Source organism: Hyla sarda, chromosome 1 (genome assembly GCF_029499605.1).
Source record: "Hyla sarda isolate aHylSar1 chromosome 1, aHylSar1.hap1, whole genome shotgun sequence".
NCBI lineage: Eukaryota > Metazoa > Chordata > Amphibia > Anura > Hylidae > Hyla > Hyla sarda.
In genome coordinates, this window is record NC_079189.1 from 558242241 (window position 1) to 558270098 (window position 27858).

General features: G+C 46.0%; 1 protein-coding gene across 1 annotated transcript in view; it reads right to left on the bottom strand.

Moving 5' to 3' along the window:
• The window catches only part of NNT (nicotinamide nucleotide transhydrogenase), a 140340-nt gene that overhangs the window by 108203 nt on the left and 4279 nt on the right, over positions 1–27858 (bottom strand). Inside the window, exon 2 of the mRNA XM_056542096.1 lies at positions 15212–15409. Within this exon, the coding sequence (XP_056398071.1) occupies positions 15212–15362 (151 nt within the window). The 5' untranslated portion in view covers positions 15363–15409. The remainder of the gene's footprint in view (positions 1–15211; positions 15410–27858) is intronic.

A 27858-nucleotide genomic window follows, 5' to 3' on the forward strand; every position in this document is an offset into this window, starting at 1 on the left:
TTTTATTATTATTTATTTTTTAACTGAGGAAACTGTTATAGAAAACTACTAAAGATCAGTGTTACCCCACTTGGAAAAGAGGGTCGATTAAAATGTTTAATGTGAGCAAAAAATATATATAGAAATAATAAAATAAATATATAAAAAGATAAAATATATATATTACTATTTCTTTTAAAAAAATATTTAGTTTTTTAATTCAGTAATTTTTTTATTTTATTATGCTTGTACAGTATTTTTTAATACTAAAGTATCGCAGTTTACTGGGCCACAACTGATCTATTACACCCTGCCTATTGGATGGTGATCCGACACTAGAAGCAAATAGCATCTAACCCTCTACATGGCTTGGTTGCCATTGACCTTGTAATCTAAGTGGTTTAACCCCACCAGGACCAAGGGCATACCAGGTCCTATTAAAGGGGTACTCCAGTGGAAAACTTATTTTTATTTTAAATCAACTGGTGCCAGAAAGTTAAACAGATTTGTAAATTACTTATATTAAAGAAATCTTAATTCTTCCAGTACTAATTACCGTATTTATCGGGGTATACCACGCACCGGCCTATAACACGCACCCTCATTTTACCAAGGATATTTGGGTAAAAAAAGTTTTTTACCCAAATATCCATGGTAAAATGAGGGTGTGTGTGTGCACGTGTATACCCAGATACACCCCCAGGAAAGGCAGGGGGGAGAGAGGCCAGCGCTGCCCTCTTCTCTCCCCCTGCCTTTCCTGGGGTCTAGAGCCCTGCTGCCGCCGCTTCTCTCCTGCTGGCTATCTGCGCCGCTGCCCGTTTTCTCCCCCTGACTATCGGTGCCAACGCCCCATTGCCGGCGCCGATAGCCAGGGGAAGAGAAGCGGCGCCGACAGCCAGGGGGAGAGAAGCGGCGCCGACAGCCAGGGGGAGAAAATGGGCAGCGGCACCCATTGCCGGCGCCGCTGCCCCGTTGCCTTCCCCCGTCCCCGGTGGCATAATTACCTGTTGCCGGGGTCGGGTCCACGCTGCTGCAGGCCTCCGGCGTGCGTCCCCTGCATCATTGCTATGCGCTGCACGGCGCATGACGTCAGTGCGCCGCGCCGTGCATAGCAACGACGCAGGGGACGCACGCCGGAGGCCTGCAGCAGCGCGGACCCGACCCCGGCAACAGGTAATTATGCCACCAGGGACGGGGGGAGGCAACGGGGCAGGCAATCGGTGCCGCTGCACCTTCTCTCCCCCTGGCTGTCGGCGCCGCTTCTCTCCCCCTGGCTATCGGCGCCGGCAATGGGGCGCTGGCACCGATAGTCAGGGGGAGAGAACGGGCAGCGGCGCCGATAGCCAGGGGGAGAGAAGGGCCGGCAGCAGGGCTCTAGACCCCAGGAAAGGCAGGGGGAGAGAAGCGGGCAGCGACTGAATCTCTCTCCCCCTGCCTTTCCTGGGGGTGTATCGGCGCATAACACGCACATAGACTTTAGGCTAAAAATTTTAGCCTAAAAAGTGCGTGTTATATGCCGATAAATACGGTAGCTGCTGAATACTACAGAAGAAATTATTTTCTTTTAGGAACACAGAGCTCTCTGCTGAATCATGAGCACAGTGCTCTCTGCTGACATCTCTGTCCATTTTAAGAACTGTCCAGAGTAGGAGAAATCCCCATAGCAAACATATGCTGCTCTGGACAGTTCCTAAAATGGACAGAGATGTCAGCAGAGAGCACTGTGTTCCAAAAAGAAAATACATTTCCTCTGCAGTATTCAGCTGCTAATAAGTCCTGGAAGGATTAAGATATTTTAATAGAAGTAATTTAAAAATCTAACTTTTTGGAACCAAAAAAAAAAAAAAAGTTTTCCACTTGAGTACCCCTTTAATGGGGTTTAAACTGTTCTCACAAGCGGAGAACGGGTTAAACCCGGTGGGTCCCGGTGGATACGGGCAGCCAGGACCCATGGTTAATGCCAGGCACCGCCAATCGGTCCAATGTCTGGCATTAACCCTTTAGACGCCGCAATCAAAGTAGATTGCGTCATCTAAAATGCAGGGTTACCGGTGGCAGTAGCTCAGTGGAGCTGATCGGGACATCCGCGGCAACATCGAGGGCGGGAGGGTCCACACCTGCCTCCTTGACGTCTGATCGGTGATCAGCTGCTCCAAGCCTGCTATGCAGGCTAGAGCAGCAGAGCACCGATAACACTGATCAATGCTATAGCATTGCATTAATCAGTATATGCAATCAGAAGAAAAAAAAATAAAAGTGTAAAAAAGAAAGTTACCGTACCGTAATAAGTGAATCAACCCCTTCCCTTTTAAAAATTTCAATCACCCCCCTTTTCCCATATTTTAAATAAAATAATGTTATAAATAAAAAGTAATCATATGTTGTACAGCCACGTGTGTAAATGTCCGAACTATTAGTTTTAAAGTTATCTAAACCGCACGGTCAATGGCGTACACGTAAAAAAATACCAAAGTCCAAAATTGTGCATTTTTGGTCACTTCATATACCATAAAAAACTAATAAAAAGTGATTAAAGTCCCATCAAAACAAAAATGGTACTGATAAAAACCTACAGACCACAGCGCCAAAAATTTGCCCTCATATCACCTCGTATACGGAAAAATAAAAAGTTATAGGGGTCAGAAGATGACAATTTTAAAACTAATTTAGGTGCATGTAGTTATAATTTTTTTTAAAGTAGTAAAATAAAACCTACATAAATTGGGTATCCTTGTGACCGTATGGACCTACAGAATAAAGATAATGGCCCTTATTTACTTAGAGTAGAGTGCAGGTTTCTTTGTGGGTTTTAATTCCCTACAATTTATTTTCCACGGTACAGTGGTCCCTCAACATATGATATTAATTGGTTCCAGGAGAACCATCATATGTTGAAACCATCATATGTCGAGTACATATGTCTATGTAAAAATGGTAATTGGTTCTGGGGCCTTGGAACCATTGTATGTTGAATACATATCTCTATGGGAAACTGCTAATTGGTTCTGGGATGACCATTGTATGTGGAGTGTATGGGGAGTGTTTAACAAACCAGGGTGCCTCCAGCTGTTGCACAACTACAACTCCCAGCATGCATGTACAGCCATTGACTGTCTGGGCATGCTGGGAGTTATAGTTTTGCAACAGCTGGAGGCACACTGATAGGGAAACATTGATGTATGGGGTGTATAGTGTGTGTAAATGTATTGTATGTGATGTGTGACATTGCATACAGTACTGTACAGTTCTTTTAATACCTTCAGGGGGGACAGAATCTCCTCCATTACGATCCTGCCGACTACAGCTCTATAGGAAAGGAAGGGGAGGGCAGCCAGCAGCTCATTGGATGCCTGCAGCAAGATGCTGCAGGCTATTGGCTATGGCGGCCCTGGGGGGGGGGGCATATACGGAGCTCACAGTGGAAGCCTGCGTGAGTTAGCAGGACAGCATGTGAGTAACAGGAGGCAGAACGGGGCACACGGGCACATTAAACAACTATCTGTCAGATGCTGAAGTTGTCAGCGCTGTCAGATAGCTGTTTGTATGATGGCCCCGACACACAGCAGCATCATATGTCGAGGCTGCCTTCAACATACGATGGGCTCTGAGAGGCCATCATATGTTGAAATGATCATATGTCGAGGCCATCATAAGTCGAGGGGTCACTGTATTTACTAAGGTTTCCCTACATTCTCCACTTTCCCTACACTTTGCTTTTTATACACATGCTCTGATCTGTCTGGTTTTCCTCAGCTGAAATCCACCACATTTTATGTGGAAACCTTCGTAAAGATGTTGGGTTTTTGTGAAAATTTCGGGAAAATGCCTCATTTCGGAGAACACGCCCCTTTTCCCGGCGGCCATGCCCCTTTTTCGGGTTTTCTTAGCAAACTGGAGCAAAGTCGTGATTTTCTCAATTCTGGCGCAAATTCTGGCACAGACAGAAATTCTGGCGCAATGCGACAGAATCTGGCGCACAACCCGACAAAACATGTCGGCTTTGAAATAGTAAATGAGGGCCAATGTGTCATTTTTACTGAGAAGTGCACTGTGTAGACGGAAGCTCCCAAGTTTTACAAAATGGCGGGGGTTTTTTCCATTTCACCCCAAAAATGTATATTTTTTGGTTTTGCTGTAGATTTTGTTATTAAATGATTGATATTATTACAAAGTACAATTGGTGGCGCAAAAAAAAAAAAAAAACCCTTATATAGGTCTAAACAATTTAAAGAGATTGGGGTTCAGGGTCATGAATATTGAATCAATATAAATGTATAAAAATATTCAGCGTTATGTGTTTGGGACTCACAGGGCCCTTGTGAGCCAACAGATACACATGATAACAAAAGTGCAGTAAATATGTTGGCAAATATTTTATTAATAATAAAAATTAATAAAACAAAGGTAAAACAACATTAAAATGATGTGGCCACACACTAAAATAGGTCTGTATAAGGCAGGGGTCGGCAACCCGCGGCTCTTTTACTCCTGGGCCGCGGCTCCGCGAGCCTGTCCTGGGTCCCCGTCACCCTCATTCCGGGACAATGCAGTATCCCGGAATTATTTGAGCCCGTGAGCCGCCGTCACTGCGTCGTCGGTTTACTTACCTGCCCTGGTGCCATCGGAGCGGAGTCTCTTCTTCCGGGGACGCGCGGATACTCACTGTCATGTGACAATGTAACGTCACATGACAGTGACATCGCCGGCCTGCGCCTCAGTCGAGGAGCGCCGCCGTGAGAGGAAGACGCCACGCGAGGTGCTGGTGAGTATGTAAAGTACATTACTCACTTGACAGTGGGGCGTTAACCCCTCACCCCGCAGCAGCGTTAATGCTGCCGCGGAGTGAGGGGTTAACGCTGCCACTGCCATGGGGTGAGGGGTAACTTAACCCCTCACCCCATGGCAGCGGCAGCGTTATCGCTGCCGCGGGGTGAGAGGTTAACGCTGCCATGGGGTGAAGGGTTAAGTTACCCCTCACCCCATGGCAGCGGTAGCGTTAACCCGTCACCCCACGGCAGCATTAACCCCCCCTCTCCCCAGTGCATTAACCCCCCTCTCCCCAGCCCACCCCAGACCTGGGCCCCAAAAAAAGCCCACCCCAGGCCTGGGCCCCCAAAAAAGCCCACCCTAGCAAAAATATATTTTACATTGTTAAGTCCTTTTTTTTCTTCAGATTGACAGCTGACTGCATGATCCTGTATATATATAGCATTAAGGTAAGAAACAATATATGCAGTCAGTGTTAGATTTGTTTTAAATGTCGCAATGGTTTTGCGGCTCCCAGTTTTTCTTTTTTCGGAAAAAGGTCCAAGTGGCTCTTTTTGTCTTAAAGGTTGCAGACCCCTGGTATAAGGGATCATGATGGGGGCAGTGAACTGGGAGGATTATAACATTTAATACGATCATAACAGGTACTCCATAAAGTGTAGAAGACACATGAAAACCTCCAGCAAATCCAAGTCTCCAGGGACGAGCCCCTTCATACTTCTCAGCGTCCGGCTCCTTCATCACTCACAGCTTATACTACTTCCAAGTCATTACGCCATTATGTGCACAGCTCTGATCATTCCCTCGGCAGCAGGACTGAAGTCACAGATTGAAAACAGCCCTACGATTGCCCAATACCATTAATCTGGTAGAAGGACTTGTGCCAGCCACAGATTTCCTCTTCTTGCTATTTACAGAAACACTGGATATGGAATGTTGTTCGGTCCTTTTATTTATCTGTGTGTCCTCCTCACATAAATCAGAGCAGATGTGTAAATGTTCAGTAAGCGCTGGCAGCGGGCAAGCGGCAAGGTGCGGTCACAACTACTGATCAACAGGCCTCTCAATATTAAAGAGGTATTCCAGAGTTTAAACACTTATCCTCTATACACAGGTTGGACTCCCTGCGATCTCCATGCACAGGGGGCAGCACACTATGTGCATTGTCTATGATAGTGCCGGAGAGCGCTACGTCACTTGCGTATCTCTGGAATTTCAAAAGGCAATGCATGGACCACATGTCAACTGCGTGCTCCATGCAGAGAGGAGATTTGAGGTTCTGGAGATTGCGGGGGGTCCCAGAGGTCAGACACTTAAAGGGGTACCCCACTTGAAAACATTTGTTTTTAAATCAACTGGTGCCAGAAAGTTCAACAGATTTGTAAATCACTTATATTAAAAAAATCATAATTCTTTCAGTACTGATCAGCTGCTGTTATGATCCACAGGAAGTTATTTTCTTTTGGAATGTAATTTCTGTCTGACCACAGTGCTCTCTGCTGACACCTCTGTCCATTTTAGGAACTGTCCAGAGCAGAATAGGTTTTCTATGGGGATTTGCTCCGACTCTGGACAGTTCCTAAAATGGACAGAGGTGTCAGCAGAGAGCACTGTGGTCAGGCAGAAAGGAAAGTCAAAAAGAAAAGCACTTCCTGTGGATCATAACTGCAGCTGATAAGTACTGGAAGGATTAAGATGTTTTAATAGAAGTAATTTACAAATCTGTTAAACTTTCTAGCACCAGTTGATAAAAAAAAAAAATGTTTCCAATGGAGTACCCATTTAACCTCTAGTGTTTCCCAACCAGGGTGCCTCCAGCTGTTGCAAAAGTACAACTCAGCTGTCCGGGCATGCTGGGAGTTGTAGTTTTGCAACATCTGGAAGCACCCTGGTTGGAAAACACTGCCCTAAACTATGGATAGGGCATATGCTGCTTTTAAATTCTGAAGTACCCATTTAAAGAATTTATCCAGCCTTTTCAAAACAGTGGCCAATCCTCAGGATAGGTCATAAATATCTGACTGGTCGGGTTCTGGCTCGACCATGATGATCAGCTTTTTGTGTATGCCAAAACTGCAGCTCTAGCAGAATGAAGCCAGAAGCGCACCGAACCCTCTGTACTCTGTGTAGTGACCATGCTGAATTACTGTACATTACTGAAGAAGTGACTGGGAGCCAAGCTATAGTACCCCAGCACTGCTTCTGGCTCAATTTCACTGTATTGAGTTGCACTGACCGGTTTTAAACATCTATGCAACTAGTGTTTTACTGACCATGTTTTTGCACACGAATTTAGTTTGTTTTTTTAAACCCCTTAACGACCACGGACGTATATTTACATCCTGTTTAGCGGAGCACTCTTCATATCTGCGGGGTCCCGGTTGCTTTCAGCAACCAGGAGCCGCGCCTAATACTGGGCATCGCCGATCAGGCTGATGTCCGGTATTAACACTTTAGACGCGGTGTCTAAAATGGGAGAATACACGACCGGTTAGCTCAGCAGAACTGTTCGGCATCGCCGCAGTGAAATCGCGGCATCCCAAACAGCTGACAGGACAGAGTGAGGTGTCTTACCTTGCTCCCAGCTGTCCGATCGGCGTTTGATTGCTCCAAGCCTGAAATCCATGCTTGAGGAATCAAGCGCAGAAAACACTGATCAATGCATTCCTATGGCAATGCATTGAACAGTGTAAGTGCATGCAGTTTTATAGCCACTAGAGGGGGCTATAAAACTGCATTAAAAAAAAAAAAGTTAAACAAAAAGTTAATAAATGTAATTTAACCCCTTCCCTAATAAAAATCAGAATCACCCCCCTTTTACATAAAAAAAAAAAAAAAGTGTGAAAAAAATATAAATAAATAAATCAAACATGTTGTATTGCCACGTGCGGAAGTGTCCAAACCATAAAAATATATAGTTAATTAAACTGCACGGTCAATGGCGTACGCGCAAAAAAAATTCCACAGTCCAAAATAGCATATTTTTGGTCACTTTTTATACCATAAAAAATGAATAAAAAGTGATCAAAAAAGTCTGATCAAAAGAAATATGGTACCGATATAAACTTCAGATCATGGCCCAAAAAATGAGCCCTCATACTGCCCCGGACATTGAAAAATAAAAAAAAGTTATAGGGGTTAGAAGATGACCATTTTAAACGTATATATTTTCCTGCATGTAGTTATGATTTTTTCCAGAAGTACGACAAAATCAAACCTATATAAGTAGGGTATCATTTTAATCGTATGGACCTACAGAATAATAAGGTGTCCTTTTTACCAAGAAATGTACTGCGTAGAAACAGAAGCCCCCCAAAAGTTACAAAATGGCGTTTTTCTTCAATTTTGTCGCACAATGATTTTTTTTTCCCGTTTTGCCATAGATTTTTGAGTAAAATGACGGATGTCATTACAAAGTAGAATTGGTGGTGCAAAAAAAAAAAAAAAAAGCCATCATATGGCTTTTTAGGTGAATAATTGAAGAGGTTATTTTTAAAATGTAAGGAGGAAAAAACAAAAGTGCAAAAACTGAAAAACACTTGGTCCTTAAGGGGTTAATTAAAACCAACAGCTCTAATTTACTGTGTATGCTGGCACTGTGGCTCTGGCAAAGAGCTTATTGGCAAGATGTCAGGTGTCAACAGCCCAACAATCCGATACTGATGGCTATTACAAAGGCTTGAAAAACAAATCTAAGGCCACATATAGCATTATCTGCCCCCACAGCGCATCTATATACTGTCATGGCCGTAAATGTTGGCACCCCTTAAACTTTTCAAGAAAATGAAGTATTTCTCACAGAAAAGGATTGCAGTAACACATGTTTTGCTATACACATGTTTATTCCCTTTGTGTGTATTGGAACTAAACCAAAAAAGGCAGGAAAAAAGCAAATTGGACATAATGTGACACCAAACTCCAAAAATGTTCCATGATGGGGGTTGTAGTACAGACACTAAATGTAGCCTCCCCAGCTGTCTGCAGACTCCCACAGCCAGGGAATTACTACTCCCATCATGGAAACAAGTCTGTTCCATGATGGGAGTAGCAGTAGCCCCTAAGCCCTGCAGGAGTCTGCTGATGTCTCCTCTTCTGAGCATGCTCAGAAGTAAGAACGGATATTATAAGGGTGCAAACGGATGACAAACTCTCATCCGACAGCCATAGACTTCAATGTTAAGAATAACGGCCATTAATTTTCCCGTTTCTTTTGAAGGAAGAAAAAGTGCATGTGCCGTTATTCCTACCGTCACAACTAACGCCCGTTATTCACGGGCTATAACGGGTCATAACTGATAATAAAAAATACCATAGACTTGAATGGGATTGTTTAACAGCAGTTTAACGTGGCTTTTCTAACGGACGTTTGTAACGGATGAATTTTTATAGTGTGAATGCAGCCTAAGTGTGTAAATTGGGCACTTTCAGATCCAAAAAGTTATTATATGTTGTTAATGATTAAACTTAAAGACCTTTTAGAATATGGTTGTTAAAAAAAAAAATTTGAATATGCAATAAAGAAAACTTCTCCTAAAAATCCCAACTCTAGGGATACCCACACCTACTGGGACACTAACCAGTCCTCCAGTAGCATGCGTAAAGCCTTAAAGGGGTACTCGGCCGCTCAGCGTTTGGAACAAACTGTTCCGAATGCTTTAGTCGGGGCCAGGAGCTTGTGACATAGCCCCGTCCCCTCATGAAGTCAAGCCTCGCCCCCCCTCAATGCAAGTCTATGGGAGGGGCGTGACGGCATTGAGGGGGCAGGGCGTGGCTGCATGAGGGGACGGGGCTATGACATCACAAGCTCCTGGCGCCGACTCAAGCCTTCGGAACAGTTCGTTCCAAATGCTGAGCAACGGAGTACCCCTTTAAGCTCTTCTGTGGTGCTCAGCTTCAAGGGCATAAGGAGAGATTTATCAAAAAATTGCCTGAAGAAAAATTGCCCAGTTGCCCATAGCAACCAGCTTGTTTCTTTCATTTTTAACAAGGCCTCTGCAAAATGAAAGAAGCGATCTGATTGGTTGCTATGGGCAACTCAGCAGCTTTTCCTTTGCACAGGTTTTGATAAATCTCCCCCTATATAGTGTGTACACAGTCCGATAATCCAAACAGAAAATGAGGCGGCACTCAATGCATTTTAATATCTTCGGTACAGTGTCACATAAAAACAGGGCTGGCACTGCCAGTGTTGTCATCCCCATGTTTTTATGTGACACTGTACTGAAGATATTAAAAACGCTCTGCAATTAAACCGGTGAGTGCCGCCTCATTTTCTAATTGCATTATTAGTTTCGATTTTTTTTCCCAATTTGGGGAAAAACTACCTTGAAACGTGCATTCAACAACTAGTAAGACGTCTGCCTGGCACTTGACCTCTGGTGGCAGTGGTGAATGTCAGACAGGTCGGTCCGTCTACAATCAATCATTAACCTTCCGGCTTATCACGTTTTCTTCACTACTGGTCTGCACTAAACTTTCTAGCACGTGATCTTCACCTGCTACAAGGGGATCTGGATCTGACTGGAAAATTTTCAGTTTTAGCCAGAGAAAGTTTCCTCTTATGATGGTTCATAAGTGAAAGAGGACATTGTTAGGTATTTCTGTGGGCACATGCTATGGCTCTGACTAGCTGTGTCTAACTACACGCACGTACCCCCTCATCCTCTAGATCAGTGGTCTCCAACCTGCGGACCTCCAGATGTTGCAAGACTACAACTCCCAGTATGCCCGGACAGCCGTTGGCTGTCCGGGCATGCTGGGAGTTGTAGTTTTGCAACATCTGGAGGTCCGCAGGTTGGAGACCACTGATCTAGATCATTGGTCGCCAACCTGTGGACCCCCAGAAGTAGCAAAACTACAACAGCACAGTTTGGAGATCACTGCTGTATGTGACGAGACTAACAATTTGGAGTAACAGAGCCCCTGCTGGCTGTTTGCAGGTACTACATGAGGCCTGGGTCTGTGCTGTAATATCAAGCCCAAGGTGAGTTTGAGAGCAGCCCTTTTTGTCTGCGGTCAGCTTAAAAGGGGTATTCAAAGTTTAATAAGTAAAAAAAAATAAAGAAAAAAATGTATCCACTATCCACAGGGGAGGGGGGGGGGGGTCCAGTGGGGGTTTGCCCACTGGACCCCCCCCCCCCCTCCCCTGCATGATTTGCCACTCCATTCATAATTAACCCATTAAGGACCAGGGCTTTTTCCGTTTTATTTTTTTTTTCAATTTTTTCCTCCTTAACTTTAAAAAATCATAACTCTTAAAAATTTTCACCTAAAATTCTATATGATGGCTTGTTTTTTGAGTCACTAATTCTACTTTGTAATGACATTAGTCATTTTACCCCAAAATCTACGGTGAAACAGGAAAAAAAAAAATCAATGTGCGACAAAATTGATGAAAAAACATTATTTTGTAAGTTTTGGGGGCTTCCGTTTTTACGCAGTACATTTTTCGGCAAAAATTATACCTTATCTTTATTCTGTAGGTCCATACGGTTAAAATGATACCCTACTTAGATAGGTTTGATTTTGTATCACTTCAGAAAAAAATCATGAATACATGCAGGAAAATTTATACGTTTAAAATGGTCATCTTCTGACCCCTATAACTTTTTATTTTTCTGTGTTCAGGGCGCTATGAGGGCTAATTTTTTGCGCCGTGATCTCAAGTTTTTAGCAGTACCATTTTTGTTCTGATCAGACTTTTTGATCACTTTTTATAAAAAATGCGCTATTTTGGATTTTGGATTTTTTTTGCGCGTACGCCATTGAACGAGCGGTTTAAAAAGCGGTATCTTTTTATAATTCGGACATTTACACACGCGGCAATACCACATATGTTTATTTTTATTATTATTTACACAGTTTTTTTTATTCTTGGAAATGCCGGGTGATTCAAACTTATTAGGGGAAGGGATAATTGAAAGGGTTAATGATTTTTTTTTACACTTTTCTTATGCAATATTATAGCTCCTATAGGGGGCTATAACATTGCATTAACTGATCTTTTACACTGATTGATCCATCTCCATAGGAATGGATCAATCAGTGTTTTCGGCGATTGAATGCTCAAGTCTGGATCTCAGGCTTGAAGCATTCATTCGGCGATCGGACAGCACAGGAGAAGGTAAGAAGACCTCCTCCTGTGCTACAGCTGTTCGGGATGCCGCGATTATACCGCGGCGATCCTGAACAGCTCCCTGAGCTAGCCGGGCACTTTTACTTTCGTTTTTAGCCGTGCGACTCAGCTTTGAGCACGCGGCTAAAGGGTTAATAGCGCGCGGCACAGCGATCAGTGCCGCGCGCTGTTAGAGGCGGGTCCCGGCTTCACTATGACGCCGGGCCCGCCGCGATATGATGCGGGGTCACCGTGTGACCCTGCGTTATATCGCAGGACTGGGACCCAGGACGTACCCATACATCCTGGGTCCTTAAGAGGTTAAAGGGGTACTCCAGTGAAAACCTTTTTTCTTTTAAATCAACTGGTGGCAGAAAGTTAAACATATTTGTAAATTACTTCTATTAAAAAAATCTTAATCCTTCCAGTACTTATTAGCTACTGAATGCTACAGAGGAAATTCCATTCTTTTTGGAACACTGATGACATCACGAGCACAGTGCTCTCTACTGACATCTCTGTCCATTTTAGCAACCATGCATAGCAGATGTATGCTAAGGGCAGCATGGTGGCTCAGTGGTTAGCACTGCTGCCTTAAAGTGCTGGGGACTTGGGTTCAAATCCCACTAAGGACAACAATAAATAAAGTATTATTATTATAATAACATCAGCAGAGAGAACTGTGCTCGTGATGTCATCAGAGAGCATTCCAAAAAGAAAAGAATTTCCCCTTTAGTATTCAGCAGCTAATAAGTACAGGAAGGATTATGATTTTTTAATAGAAGTAATTTACAAATATGTTTAACTTTCTGCCACCAGTTGATTTAAAAGAAAAAAGGTTTTCACCAGAGTACCCCTTTAATGGAGTTCAAGTACAGCGCTCAGCTGTCTCCTGCAGCTTCACAGACAACGAATGGAATTGTGGCATGCATGCATGACTCAGGTGCCTGTTCTTAAAATCCAAGGGGGCCCTCCTGATCTGACACTTATCCCCCATTTTGGTCTCCAACCTGTGGTTGTTGCAATACTACAAGTTCCAGCAAGTTTTTCCAGGCATATCGGAAACATCTGGAGGTAAACAGGTTCCAGATCACTGCTCTATATGAAAGTGTATGATGGGAGTAGGCACTAGATATACCCCTACAATATAAGGTATTAAGTTGGTAGGGCAGCAATTTCCCATACTGTCTACTTAAACCAACAACTTGGGAGAGAAGGACATCCCCCCAGTCATGTGGTTGGCAAACATGCAGCATTTCTTACAGCTGCGGGATGTCATTGAACTCCTTTGTATGTCCTGGGAATAGACTAAGAATGAGAGCAGCAGAGACCTAGGTAATTCTGCTTATTGAAGGAATAAAAACGATTACTGCAACTGGAAAAACCCTCTTAAAAAGGGGTACTCCGCTGCTCAGCGTTTGGAACAAACTGTTCCAAATGCTGGAGGCGGCAGCTTGTGACATCATAGCCCTACCCCCTCGTTACGTCATTGAGGGGGTGGGGTGCGAAGTCATGAGGGGGCGAGGCTATGACGTCACAAGGTCGCGGCGCCGGATCCAGTGTTCGGAACAGTTTGTTCCAAACATTGAGCAGCAGAGTACCCCTTTAAAGGAATTACCACTATTATACAGTGCAGTATCTCTTATGAGAACACGTCTGGGCTAACTTGCATAGATAGGATTTGTCTCTTGATGGACCACTAAAGTAATTGTAAAATGTTCTGGGTATAGAAGAGAGACATTGTGAGGAGTCATCCTTAAAGGGTTATTCCGGGTGTACTAATTATTTTTACATTGGGCTCAAAGTGCTTAGGGTTACGAGAGAAGGCCTCCTCACCTGCCCTGATCCCCGCAGCTGCTGTTCTAATGGTAGGTGACCGCTGCTGCACGCTTTCTCAGACTTGTCATTCCTGCAAGTGAAGCCTGCCCAGCTGGTCACGGTATTGATCCACCTCAGCCACTGATTTGGCAGAGCAGGTATTTCCTGCAGATATGACACGTCTGAGGAAGCAGCGATCACCTAGTAACATCAGTACCTTAGCTGAGCGCATCTATGCCTGGACCAACCCTTTAACCCCTAAAAGGACAATGGGCATAATTTTAAGTCTTGGCACGCAGGTACTTTTACATTTTAGTCCTGGGCGGCATTCAGCCCTTTAGTGTTGTGATCAATAGAGATCACAGCACTCAGGTGCCGCAGCGATTGTCCCCCCAACCGATCATGTATGCTGGGAGCCAATCAGTGTATAGGCCCATCAATGGTCCTCTAACCTACTCTGTGCGTATCCTGGCTCCAATTTGCTAAGACAGGCCCTATCAGTAGATTGCCATAATGCTATATAAAAGCAAAGCAATATTCAGTGTTAGTAATCTAAACAGTAAATATATATAAGTCCTCAATGGGGGACTTATAAAGTGTGCATTAAATAGAAAAATGTTTTAGTTTTTTTTTAAACACACAAGCTCCTCCCCTAATAAAAATTAAAACCACCCACTTTTCCTAATTTTCAAAAACACTGTACAGAAAGATCCAACATTTCAGATTTATGGTCACATCACATCCCAGAAAAATGGATCTAAGTGTCACATATGTGCAAAAAATTTACTTTTTAATTTCTCCCCACAAATCTTTGCATGGTAAAATAATAAGTGTCATTACAAAGTGCAATTGGTTGCGCAAAAAACAAGCCCTCATATGGCTCTGTAGATGGAAAAATGAAAAAAGTTATGGCTGATAGAAGGCAAGATTGTAAGCAATTCAGTGCAGTTTATAGCACTATACTGTACTAAACTCCTCATGTTAACTTTATGGAGAAACAGAAGACTCGATTAGGCCTGCTGTTATTGCACTCATTCTTTTATGGCCAGTAGATGGCAGCAAATCCTCTACATTTCATCATTAAAAGGAGACATCCCATATATTCTGCAGAATAGGGGATAAGTTTTAGATCGCAGGGGGAGGGTGCGACCGATGGGACATCCGCAATCTCCTGTACGGGCCCCGGCTCGCAGAGCCCCAACGGTCGGACCCCCCACGATCTATAACTTATGCCCTGTCCTGCGAATAGAAAAGTTTTCTGCCATGAGACTCCTTAAAATAACTTCCCTACTTACCATATTAGTCTTCTGAAAATGTGTTCAACTTTGTGTATTAAATTGGTATTCCCACATCAAGAGGTATCTCCTATCCACAGAACAGGGGATAACAGCTTCATAGATTCTCAGATTATGAGCAGGGCCCTCCCTCCTCCTGTCCTCCCCATTTCCTTATAAACTGTAAGCTCTTGTGAGCAGGGCCCTCACTACCCCCCTAGGGTAGGTCCTAGGGCAGTCAGCAGATGGCAGCACTTACCTGGTTTGACAGGCTGCTGGCACCAGAGAACCTGGTGGGTGCGAAACATCCGCAGACATGGCGTCTTCACAGTCTGCACCTTCAGAGATATTACGCCGTTAAACAGGGGACTTGTGCAGCCGGTAGCTAGTGTCCTCAGGATGCTCGCCATGTTGACTGGATCTTATTTAAGAGCTTCTATGTTTATCAAACGTCCTCCTGGAGACAAATAGAAAAAATATTAAAAATTAAATATCAGTTAAAAAAAATATATATATATTAATAACAAATAAAAAAAACATTAAAAAAAAATTCTGCTTACAGCAGACAACTCAATGAGATGTTCAGTCTACACTACGATAGATCGTCTGATTCTGCCAGAAGACTGAATATGTTTATTTTCCAGCAGAATCCGCCATAGTAGTCGCGGTACTACACCGTAGTAAATGGGACGGCGCTAAGTGTGACAGAAGATTGCTGTGTACATTAAGGGAAACTCCAGTACTCAGAGCAGGAGATTGCAGGGGGGTCCCAGCGGTTGGACCCCCTGCAATCAGACACTTTCCCTCTATTCTGTAGCTAGGGGATACGTTAAGTACCAGAGTTCCTCTTTAACTGAAGATTCTGGAAGAAGCTGCTGTAAGCGGAGATAACCCGAAGCATATCCCAAAAGAGCCGAATTCACAAAAAAGTAGATTTTTATGCTTACCGTAAAATCTCGCTCTTTCTCGGATGATCCATTGGGGGACACAGAGACCGTGGGTATATGCGGCTGACACTAGGCAACAAAAGAAGTCGGCCAACCCCAGCAAGATATACCCGCCTACAGGCTCGGAGCTATAAGTTTAGTCCCAAAGCAGGAGAGGACTGACATGGGGAAGGAAAAAACAAAACAGTAACTGTCCGAGGAAACCACAGACAAAAATTAACCGAACCAACCCTTGGTCAGGCAACCGAACAAAGGACACCAAAACAAATGGGTGGGTGCTGTGTCCCCCAATGGATCCTCCGAGAAAGATATTTTACGGTAAGCATAAAAATCTACTTTTCTCGTTCGGCTCCATTGTGGGACACAGACCGTGGGATGTACCAAAGCAGTCCCCGGGGTGTGAAAAAACTCAAGTAACTCAGGTGGAAGGCCAGACCACAGCCGCCTGCAACACCATGCGACCCAAACAAGCATCAGCGGATGCAAATGTATGCACCTGGTAAAATTTTGTAAACATGTGCAAGCACAACCAGGTGGTTGCCTTACAGATTTGTAAGGCCAAAGCCTTGTTGCAGAGAGCCCAGGAGGCCCCGACGGAACGAGTGTAATAAGCAGAGACACAAAAAGGAGGAGTCTTCCCCTTGCAGCAGGTAAGCTTCTGAGATGGCAGAGCGGATCCACCATGAAATGGTCGCCTTCAAAGCAGGAAGTCCCTTACGACGACCCTCCATAAGCACAAAGGAAGAGTCACACTGGCGAAAGGAAGAAGTGACCGAAAGGTAAATCCGAACAGCCCGTATCACATCAAGACCATGAAGCAAACGTTCCCTGGGACGGGAGAGCTGTACAAAAGGACGGAAGGACGATATCCTCATTTAGGTGAAAGGCGGAGACCTCCTTAGGCAAAAAGGACGGGACCGGATGGAACAACAACAACTTTGTCCTGGTGTAAAACCAGGTAGGGGGAACGGCAGGAGAGAGCCCCCAGCTCCGAAACTCTCCTAATGGAGGTGACCGCAATGAGGAAGGCCACCTTCCAGGAAAGGATATGAAGAAAAATGTCCCGGTGAGGTTCGAAGGGAGTACCCTGCAGGACACAGAGCCAATTCAGGTCCCATGGGGGATTAGGGGATCTGTATGGCAGAGTCGCATGAGCAACACCCTGCAGAAAGGTGCAGATGTGAGGATCGGACGCCAGAGGACGCTGAAAGAGAATGGAGAGATCCTTAAGGGTACTGAGAGCCAAGCGTTGTTCCAGCCCAGACTGAAAAGGGAAGAAGGCATGGGAGGGAGAACACAACTGGGGATGAGGAGTGAGATTCACATCATCGAAAATAGGACCAACAAGTACGGTGATAAATCTTCGCAGAGGAGGGCTTGCGAGTCTTGATCATCATGCGGATCACTTGGGGAGAGAACCCCCTGGCCCTCAGCACCGCAGTCATCAAATGCATTGACCGTAAATTGGGGTGGCAAAGGGGACCCTGAAAGAGCAGGTCAGGACAAACTGGAGGCTCAGTGGTACGTTGTCCACAAGTCGAACCACATCCAAGGAGAGGAAGAGGAGGGAAGAGATAGGGGAGGATGGAGTGTGACCAGGGCATCAGAGGCTAGGTCCAGAAGATCTCGGGACTTAGCGATGAAGCGAGGAACTTTCTGGTTGTGGCGGGACGCCTCTGGATGAAGAGACCACTCGCCGTGGTCGGCCGAGGAGCGACTGAGATAGTCCGCCTCCCAATTTTCCACTCCCAGAATGTGAATTGCCGAGATGGAGGGAACTCTGAGTTCGACCCAAAGAAGGATCCTGGAGACAGTGGCCATCGCTGCGGGGCGAGTGCCACCCTGGCGATTGCTACATGCCACAGCCGAGGAGTTGTCCAACTGGACACAAACAGGACAATCCTGGAGAAGTTGCTCCCAATAGGGGAGGCAAAGGTAAAAAGTTCCAGGATGTTGATGGGGAGGAGAGCTTCCTTGGAGGACCAACAGCCCTGGACCGTCCGATCCCTGAAAACTCCTAAATAAAGGGATAGCGGAGACTTATCCCACCAGGACAGAAGAGAAGTTTGAAGAGGACAACAATGAAACTGGGCGAAGGGAACAGCCTCCATAGTCGCCACCATCCGACCCAGGACTTCCATGCAGAACCGAATGGAAACTGAAACAGGACGACGGAGAAGACGAAATCCTGTTGACATAGCAAGGTGCCTGTCCGGCGGGAGAAGTGTCGAACTGGAGTCCTATGAAGGTCAGAGACTGGGTGGGAATCAGGTTGTACTTGTCCCAATTGACCATCCAGCCAAAGCGGGACAAGGTCTGAAGAGTGAGAAGGAGACTCTCCTGATTCTAGGCCCTGGTTGGAGCTTTGACCAGGAGGTCGTCCGGGTAGGGGATCATAGACACACCCTGGGCTCGCAGGATGGTGATCACCGCTGCCAGAACCTTGGTGAAGACTCTTTGGGACATTGCCAGGCCAAAAGGCAGGGCCACAAACTGAAAATGACCCTCTGGAATGGCAAAGTGGAGCCAGAGCCGAAAACCTTAGGATAGAGCGTCGGGAGCTAGGTGAAAGGTGTCCCTGATGGCAGAAACCAAGTTGTCTACCATGTCGGACATGCTGGCTCGGTCCTCTGGATCAGAGGCAGAACCTGACACCTCCTCTTCCAGATCCCCAGGAGAGTGGGAGCGGGTGCAGGCAGCCTTAGATGAAGGCGAAACGGACCTGGCATGCAGATCTGGAGACCTAGGGAGGCGACCAGGAGAGCGACCCTTAGAGCAGGGGCGCTTCCGGGGGCCAGGGGTGAAGAGAGCACCTGTCCCAAGCTCGGGATTCCAGAGAGGATCCAGAGGAGAATACCATAGGGCCTGGGTTCTCAACCTGGGGTACGCCAGGGGCTGTCAGGGGGTAAGCGAAAGCGCTGACAAATACCGGCCATGCATTGGCCAGTATTTGTCAGCGCATAGCCACGGCAGCTCACCATACAGTAGCGCGGCCCGAGCTGCGGCCGCGACTACTGTAAGTGAGCTGTGTGGTTGCCGGGGAGACATGTGACCTCCCCTGACGTTGAGCGGAGTTGCCGCACAGCGCAGGGAGACGTCACGCGTCAGTGCGGCCCCGCCGAACATCCCGTGAAGGAGCAGGCAACGGGACCGCAGGACGCCAGGTAAACAACTGTATGGGACAGAGGGTGGACTGTATGGGACGGAGCACAAGGCTTTAAGATGGAGGGGGAGAGGGATAATGGCGGAGGGGGGATGGGGAGTAATAAAGCACAAGGCATTAAAATGTAATGCCTTGTGCTTTATTACTCCCCCCCCTCCGCCATTTTCCCTCTCCCCTTCCATCTTAATCCCCTTGCGCCATTCCCCCTCCCTCTGATCCCCTTTTGCCATATCGGATAATAATGGCACAAGGTGATTAAGATTGAGGGGGAAAAATGGCCAAAGGGGATCAGAGGGAGGTGGGAATAATGACACAAGGGGATTAAGATGGAGGGGGGGGGGTGATTACCCCCCCCCCCCCCATCTTAATCCCCTTGTGTTCTTATTCCCCCCTCCATCTTAATCCCTTTGTGCTATTATTCCTCCTCCATCTTAATCCCCTTGTGCTATTATTCCTCCTCCATCTTTATCCCTTGTGCCAATATCCCCCCCCCCCCTCCCTCTGATCCCCTTTTGCCATTTTCCCCCCTCCAATTTAATCCCCTTGTGCTATTATTATCCGATATGGCAAAAGGGGATCTGTAGGAGGGGGGAATAATGGCAAAATGGGATCAGAGGGAGGTGGGAATTATCAACCCCCCTCCATATTAATCCCCTTGTGTCATTCCCTCTCCATATTAATCCCCTTTTTTTCCATTATTCCCCCCTCCCTCTGATCCCATTTTGCCATTATCATCAAAGGAAGGGGGAATGGTGCAAGGGGATTAAAATGGAAGGGGGAATAATGGCACAAGGGGATAAAGATGGAGGTGGGAAAAAGGCGCAAGAGGATCAGAGGGAGTGAGGAATAATGACAAGAGATTAAGATGGAGGGGGGAGGGTTGATTATCCTCCCTCCCCCCCCCTCCATCTTAATCCCCTTGTGCTATTTTATTCCCCCTGCCTCTGATCCCTTTTGCCATTATTCCCCCCCTGCATCTTAATCCCCTTTTGCCATATTGGATAATAATGGCATAAAGGGATTAAGATGGAGGGGGGAATAATGGCAAAAGGAGATCAGAGGGAGGTGGGAATAGTGGGACAGGGGGATTAAGATGGAGGGGGAATAATGGTACAAGGGGATTAAGATGGAGGGGGGAATAATAGCACAAGAGGGGGGATGCATTAGTATAAAGGTAAGAGCATGCCTTTTGTCCGCAGGTACCCCTCGCGCGCAAGTTCCGCGTGAGGGGGTACCCGCAGACATACTTTCAGGCCTTGGGGGTACGGTCGCTGAAAAAGTTGAGAAACAATGCCATAGGGCGCTTTTGAGATTGGCCAAAATAAGAATCAGGGGAGGGTGAGCGCGCCTCTCTGGAACTCTGCCGTAAGGAAGATCTCTCCAATGCAGTCACCACAGAAAGGGAAACCCGTGCCAGGTCGGAAATAGACTGATAGAGGGAGCAAACCCATTCCGGGGGAGCAGAGCCCACACGTTCCGGTGGAACGTCCTGGGATGAAGGACCAGGAGGACCGGGGCACGCAGTGGTGCAGGCAGTACTGGTGTGTTCAGTAGAACCACCAGGCATTTTAGTGTAGTAAGTGACCAGAGCCACAGTGACCTGGTCGGGCCTGAGTTCGGACATAGGTGTAAAATAAAGGAAGAAAGCAAAAAGAAAATGGAGCAGTCTCACCAGGTGTCTGTGTCCCTCAGATGGAGATAAAAAGCAGGCTGTGCGTGAAGAGCCGACCCTTGCATAAAGAGAGAGAGAGGAAGGAGGGGGCGCTAAACCTAAAGAGCAAGGAGGGGCAGGGCCAGCACTAGCCTTGCCCTCATTGGGCAGAAATGACCCCTGCAGCGCACGCACCGCACTGATCGGAAGATCGTGACCCCCACCAGTGCACGCACTGAAAACCCATAAGCAAAGTAGAGAAAGGGGCCAGATCCCCGCCGAAATGCCACCCAGCGGCAAGTGGGCAGAGCTAATTGCTGCGATTAGGCCACAGCCGTGGCCCCAATCAATACCTCCTGTGCTCCGAACGCTTTACCTGGAGTGCATCCGGAAAAGAGAAAAAGCTGCTGGCCGTGCGCATGCAGCGTGGCCGACAGAGAAGATAAACCACTGCATCTGTCCCCTGTTTTCAGAATGGCCGAGCAGGAACTGCCCCTAGAAAGAATAAAAAGGAGTGGGCCCAAAACAGCGGGGCTAAAGAGGTTGAGAATCATGAATAAAAGATGTGCCCCTTCGCAAATCGGGCGACAGTGAGTGCTATTACGCCTGAGATCCCACCTAAAAAGAGAGAAATAAAAGGGAGGAGAAAAAAAAAATCTAGATACACATCCCTAAACTAAAAAAATAAGAAAATAAAAGACCTGTGTCTGCCTCCTACGGACACTAAGCTAAAACTGATAGCTCAGAGTCTGTCGGTGGAGTATATCCTGTGAGAGGGGCCGATTATCTTTTGTTGCCAAGTGTCAGCCGCATATACCCAAGGTCTCTGTTTCTCCAATGGAGCCAAACGAGAAAAGGCAATTTTTTAGGGAACTTCAGAACGATTCATTTGTTCAAATCCATTTGTACTCTAGCTACTTCTTCAGCATTGAAGATGGAACAAATAGGATCTGTCTCTGCCTCCAGCCCTGTTCTCCATAACAAGCATGAACTCCCAGCTGTCATGTGACCTGTGACATCATGATAATGTGTCATATGTCCGCCACTAAAATTATCTCAGCACTTGACAGGTCATTGCCTCCAATGATTTTGATACAGTCCGTCTCAAACCTGGAAACAATGAAGGGAATGCTTAAACCCCATACAGAAGACTGCATAAGTTCTCATCACCCGCACTTCTATTTTAAAGGGGTACTTTTTTTTTTTTTTTATGAACTGGTGCCAGAAAGTTAAACAGATTTGTAAATGACATCTATAAAAAAAAAAAATCTTAGTCCTTTGATGACACCTTTGATGACACCTGTCTCGGAAACTGTCCAGAGTAGAAACAAATTCCTATAGCAAACCTCTTCTACTTTGTGCAGTTCCAGAGATGTCAACAGAGAGCACTGTTACCAGACAGAAAAGAACAACTCAACTTCCGCAGCTGATAATTATTGGAAGGATTAAGATTTTTTTTTTTTTTTATAGAAGTAATTTACAAATCTGTTTAAAGGGGATATCCAGGAAAAACTTTTTTTTTTTATTATATATATATATATATATATATATATATATATATATATATCTATATCTATATCTATATCTATATCTATATCTATATCTATATCTATATCTATATCTATATCTATATCTATATCTATATCTATATCTATATCTATATCTATATCTATCTCAACTGGCTCCAGAAAGTTAAACAGATTTGTAAATTACTTCTATTAAAAAATCTTAATCCTTTCAGTACTTATGAGCTTCTGAAGTTAAGGTTGTTCTTTTCTGTCTAAGTGCTCTCTGATGAAACGTGTCTCGGGAACCGCCCAGTTTAGCAGAGGTTTGCTATGGGGATTTGCTTCTAAACTGGGCGGTTCCCGAGACACGTGTCACCAGAGAGCACTTAGACAGAAAAGAACAACCTTAACTTCAGAAGCTCATAAGTACTGAAAGGATTAAGATTTTTTAATAGAAGTAATTTACAATTTAAAAAAAAAAAAATGTTGTTCCTTGAATACCCCTTTAAATACAGATGTAAAAATGGGAACATAATACGTTTGCGTGCATCCAGCCTTACAGACATGCGAAAGTTGAACAGCTGAACAACACCAATAACCTGCTAGACCAGCTCAGGAAAATGTGCAGGGTACTTCAGGGAGGGTGATAAGGGGCCACAATATATATCGGACACTGCTTTACTCTAAGGAAAAAAACTACTGCTTAGGTCTGAGAAGTATATTAAGTGTCATTTAGACATTATAGTCTGACTAGAGCAATGTCTCCCAAATAGGCTGCCTCCAGCTGTTGCAAAACTACAACTCCCAGCATGCCCGGACAGCCTTTGGCTGTCCGGGCATGCTGGGAGTTGTAGTTTTGCAACAGCTGGAGGCACCCTGGTTAGGAAATACAAGAGAAGAGTAAACTAGCTCTAGCTTTTGATACAGCTCTGAATGGCCAAGAGCCTCCTCCGACAGATATAGCCAAGTGCATTACTGAACCTATATACAGTGATCCCTCAACTTACAATGGCCTCAACATACAATAGTTTAAACATACAATGGTCTTTTCTGGACCATTGTAAGTTGAAACCAGACTCAACATACAACGTACAGACAGTCCAGGTCAGTGAAACGTGTCAATCACTGGAAGAACTGACCAATCAGAATGGACATTCATTGGTAAAACCCCTGTATTACTGACTGGTGTCTGGTAGCGCCCCCTACAGTACAGAGAGGTATTACATGTTCTGTACTACACTTTACCTGTATTACGGAAGTGTATGCTCTGACTGGTGTCTGGTAGCGCCCCTTACAGTACAGGGAGGTATTACATGTTCTGTACAATTTACCTGTCCCAGGGTTACCTGCTCCTTTGGACACTAGGCGAGGGCGGCTCCATGTTACTTTTTTAGGACATTGCATGTACTATACAGGACCCCAAAGAAGCTCCTGTCCTCTACATAGACCAGTGTTCCCCAGCTGCTGCAAAACTACAACTCCCAGCATGCCCGGACAGCCGAAGGCTGTCTGGGCATGCTGGGAGTTGTAGTTTTGCAACAGCTGGAGGCTCCCTGCTTGGGAAACATTGACATACAGTGATTTACAGCTCCCAGCATATCTTTATTACTTTTATATGTAAGGATTTGCTTTATCTGTATTAGTTATCTACTTATTTTTCTTTAATCCTCACTTTTTCCTATTTTGGATGACATTTTGGTGCCTTTAGAACCGATTACCAGGTTTCCATAGAGTTATGGTCACAACATACAATGGTTTCAACATACAATGGTCGTCCTGGAACCAATTAATATTGTAACTTGAGGGGCCGCTGTAGCTGGATTGCTATCATACACAAACACCCATGCGCCTTACAGTATTCGGAGCCATGATAAAGGGCCTCAGCTATCAGGGATAGTGTTTGCTCTGCAATATTTACACCTGCATAAACCGAGGAATTTTCCAGGTAAAAAGGTCAATACTGTCACAGGGAAGCAAGCGCTGCAGTAGGTGTACTACTGCTCCCATACTACAGAAACGAAGCATGAACCTGACCAGGTATACGTCACCCAACATCATCACTAATATAGTCCAAAAAAAACTACAATACTCACCTTTGGACCATTATAATTTTTTATTTTTGCACCAACATGGCCAAATGAAGGGGCCGCAGAAAATCCACAAAATGTTTTGCAGATTTTCGGCGGATCCATTGAAGTCAATGGTACCAAAAACCGTTGCAGGCAACCCGCAGCGGATTAGTTACCTGTAATGGTACCCTTAAAAGGGCGCTCCGGTGGAAAAGTTTATTTTAAATCAACTGGTGCCAGAAAGTTACCGTATATACTCGAGTATAAGCCGAGTTTTTCAGCACGATTTTTCGTGCTGAAAACACCCCCCTCGGCTTATACTCGAGTGAACTCCCCCACCCGCAGTGGTCTTCAACCTGCGGACTTCCAGAGGTTTCAAAACTACAACTCCCAGCAAGCCAGGGCAGCCATCGGCTGTCCGGGCTTGCTGGGAGTTGTAGTTTTGAAACCTCCGGAGGTCCGCAGGTTGAAGACCACTGCGGCCTTCAACATCATCCAGCCCCCTCTCACCCCCTTTAGTTCTGAGTACTCACCTCCGCTCGGCGCTGGTCCGGTCCTGCAGGGCTGTCCGGTAAGGAGGTGGTCCGGTGAGGAGGTGGTCCGGGCTGCTATCTTCACCGGGGAGGCCTCTTCTAAGCGCTTCGGGCCCGGCCTCAGAATAGTCACGTTGCCTTGACAACGACGCAGATGCGTCGTTGTCTAGGCAACGGCTCTATTCCGGGCCGGAAGCGCGGAGAAGAGGCGCCCCCGGTGAAGATAGCAGCCCGGACCACCTCCTCACCGGACCACCTCCTCACCGGACCACCTCCTCACCGGACAGCCCTGCAGGACCGGACCAGCGCCGAGCGGAGGTGAGTACTCAGAACTAAAGGGGGTGAGAGGGGGCTGGATGATGTTGAAGGCCGCAGTGGTCTTCAACCTGCGGACCTCCGGAGGTTTCAAAACTACAACTCCCAGCAAGCCCGGACAGCCGATGGCTGCCCGGGCTTGCTGGGAGTTGTAGTTTTGAAACCTCTGGAGGTCCGCATGTTGAAGGCCGCAGTGGTCTTCAACCTGCGGACCTCCGGAGGTTTCAAAACTACAACTCCCAGCAAGCCCGGACAGCCGATGGCTGCCCGGGCTTGCTGGGAGTTGTAGTTTTGAAACCTCTGGAGGTCCGCAGGTTGAAGACCACTGAGGGCGAATGATGAGAAGAGGATGATGAAGGGGGGGGGGGGTGTGGGGATGATGAAGGGGGGGGGTGTGGGATGATTACAAGGGGATGATGAAGGGGGATGTGTGGGGTGATAAGGGGATGTGTGGGATGATGACAAGGGGATGTGTGGGATGATGACAAGGGGATGATGAAGGGGGGGATGTGTGGGATAAGGGGATGTGTGGGATGATGACAAGGGGATGATGAAGGGGGGGATGTGTGGGATGATGACAAGGGGATGATGAAGGGGGGATGTGTGGGATGATAAGGGGATGTGTGGGATGATGACAAGGGGATGATGAAGGGGGGATGTGTGGGATGATAAGGGGATGTGTGGGATGATGACAAGGGGATGATGAAGGGGGGATGTGTGGGATGATGACAAGGGGATGATGAGGATGTTAATGACGGGTCTGGATGATGACAGGGGGGGATGAGGTATTTCCCACCCTAGGCTTATACTCGAGTCAATAACTTTTCCTGGGATTTTGGGTTGAAATTAGGGGTCTCGGCTTATACTCGGGTCGGCTTATACTCGAGTATATACGGTAGCTCAGATCTAAGCAAGTTTCAAAGTGCGATCCTGGCTGCAGTAAGACTGTGCAAAATAATTGAGTGATTGAGCACAAATTTTCGCAACAATTTTAAATGGTCTCATCAGCTGACACTATAAAAGTGAAAGCTCCATCTTCATCCACACTGCTTATTGAAAAGGAACATATGCAGAAAAGTAGCTAAATTCTAGAACTACTTATCAATTGCGCAAAATTTGTGACAATAAAGCACAAAAAATAAAAAATAAAGGGGGGTACAACCAGTGGTAATCTATATAGGGGAAAAGACGGTCAGGTATGCTGAATTTCACTACTCAATCCTTTTTTGGGCACAAGCCAGAGGTGTCTCTTATTGAGAGCACATGTGTGCTGGGCTTAAAGGGGTTATCCAGGAAAAAAAAATTTTTTATATATCAACTGGCTTCAGAAAGTTAAACAGATTTGTAAATGACTTCTATTAAACAAAAATCTTAATCCTTTCGGTACTTATGAGCTTCTGAAGTTTAGGTTGTTCATTTCTGTCTAAGTGCTCTCTGATTACACGTGTCTCGGGAACCGCCCAGTTTAGAAGCAAATCCCCATAGCAAACCTCTTCTAAACTGGGCGGTTCCCGAGAGACGTGTCAACAGAGAGCACTTAGACAGAAAAGAACAACCTTAAAGGGGTACTCTGCCCCTAGACATCTTATCCCCTATCCTTTGGATAGGGGATAAGATGTCGATCGCCGGGGTCCCGCTGCTGGGGACCCTGGGCATCACTGCTGCAGCACCCCGCTATCAATACTGCGCAGAGCGAGATCGCTCTGCACGTAATGATGAGCAATACAGGGGCCGGAGCATCATTATGTCACGGCCCCGCCCCTCGTGACGTCACGGCCCGCCCCCGTCAATACAAGTCTATGGGAAGGGGGAGGTGGTGGTCGTCACGCCCCCTGCCATAGATTTGCATTAAGGGGACGGGCCGTGATATCACAAGGGGCGGAGCCATGACGTCACGCTGCTCCGGCCCCTGTATCGCCCGTCATTACGCACAGAGCGAACTCGCTCTGTGCAGTAATGATGGCGGGGTGCCGCAGCAGGGATCCCCGGGGTCCCCAGCAGCGGGACCGTGGCGATCTAACATCTTATCCCCTATCCTTTGGATAGGGGATAAGATGCCAGGGGCGGAGTACCCCTTTAACTTCAGAAGCTCATAAGTACTGAAAGGATTAAGATTTTTTAATAGAAGTAATTTACATATCTGTTTAACTTTCTGGAGCCAGTAGATATATAAAAAAAAAAAAAAAAAAAGTTTTTTCCTGGATAACCCCTTTAACAGAGCATGCATTGACATAGGGGAAGACTGAAAGAACAGCTGCCCCCAAATGGTCTGATCCCAAAGGTGTATGGTCAACAGGTTAAAGAAAGATAGCCACATCACACTAGAGGTCGCCCGGATTTTGCAGCGTACCTCATATATGCCTCCGTATTACACTAGTGTGAGGACGGCCTTAGGAGTTGTGTATTCAGGGCTCTGTAAAATACAGCAGCTCACTACTACCAGTCTATGAACAGTCCCTTATCTCCGCCAGTCCTGAGCACTCTTTTCCTTCCTGATAACAGTAAATCATTGAGTCTCTGCTATCTGACTTCTTATCTTTCCTTATCAATGTTAGGTCATTGGGGCCTCTATTATAACTTTGCTCTGTCCTCTGAACAGATACCCAAAGTTTTTTTTTTTGTGCCGATTTGTGTCTGAAAACACGTAAGTTCACTTTAAGAGGGTGGCACAGAATTAGAAAATCCTGCCACATCTGTCCAAAGGTTGCTTGTGGTATTAC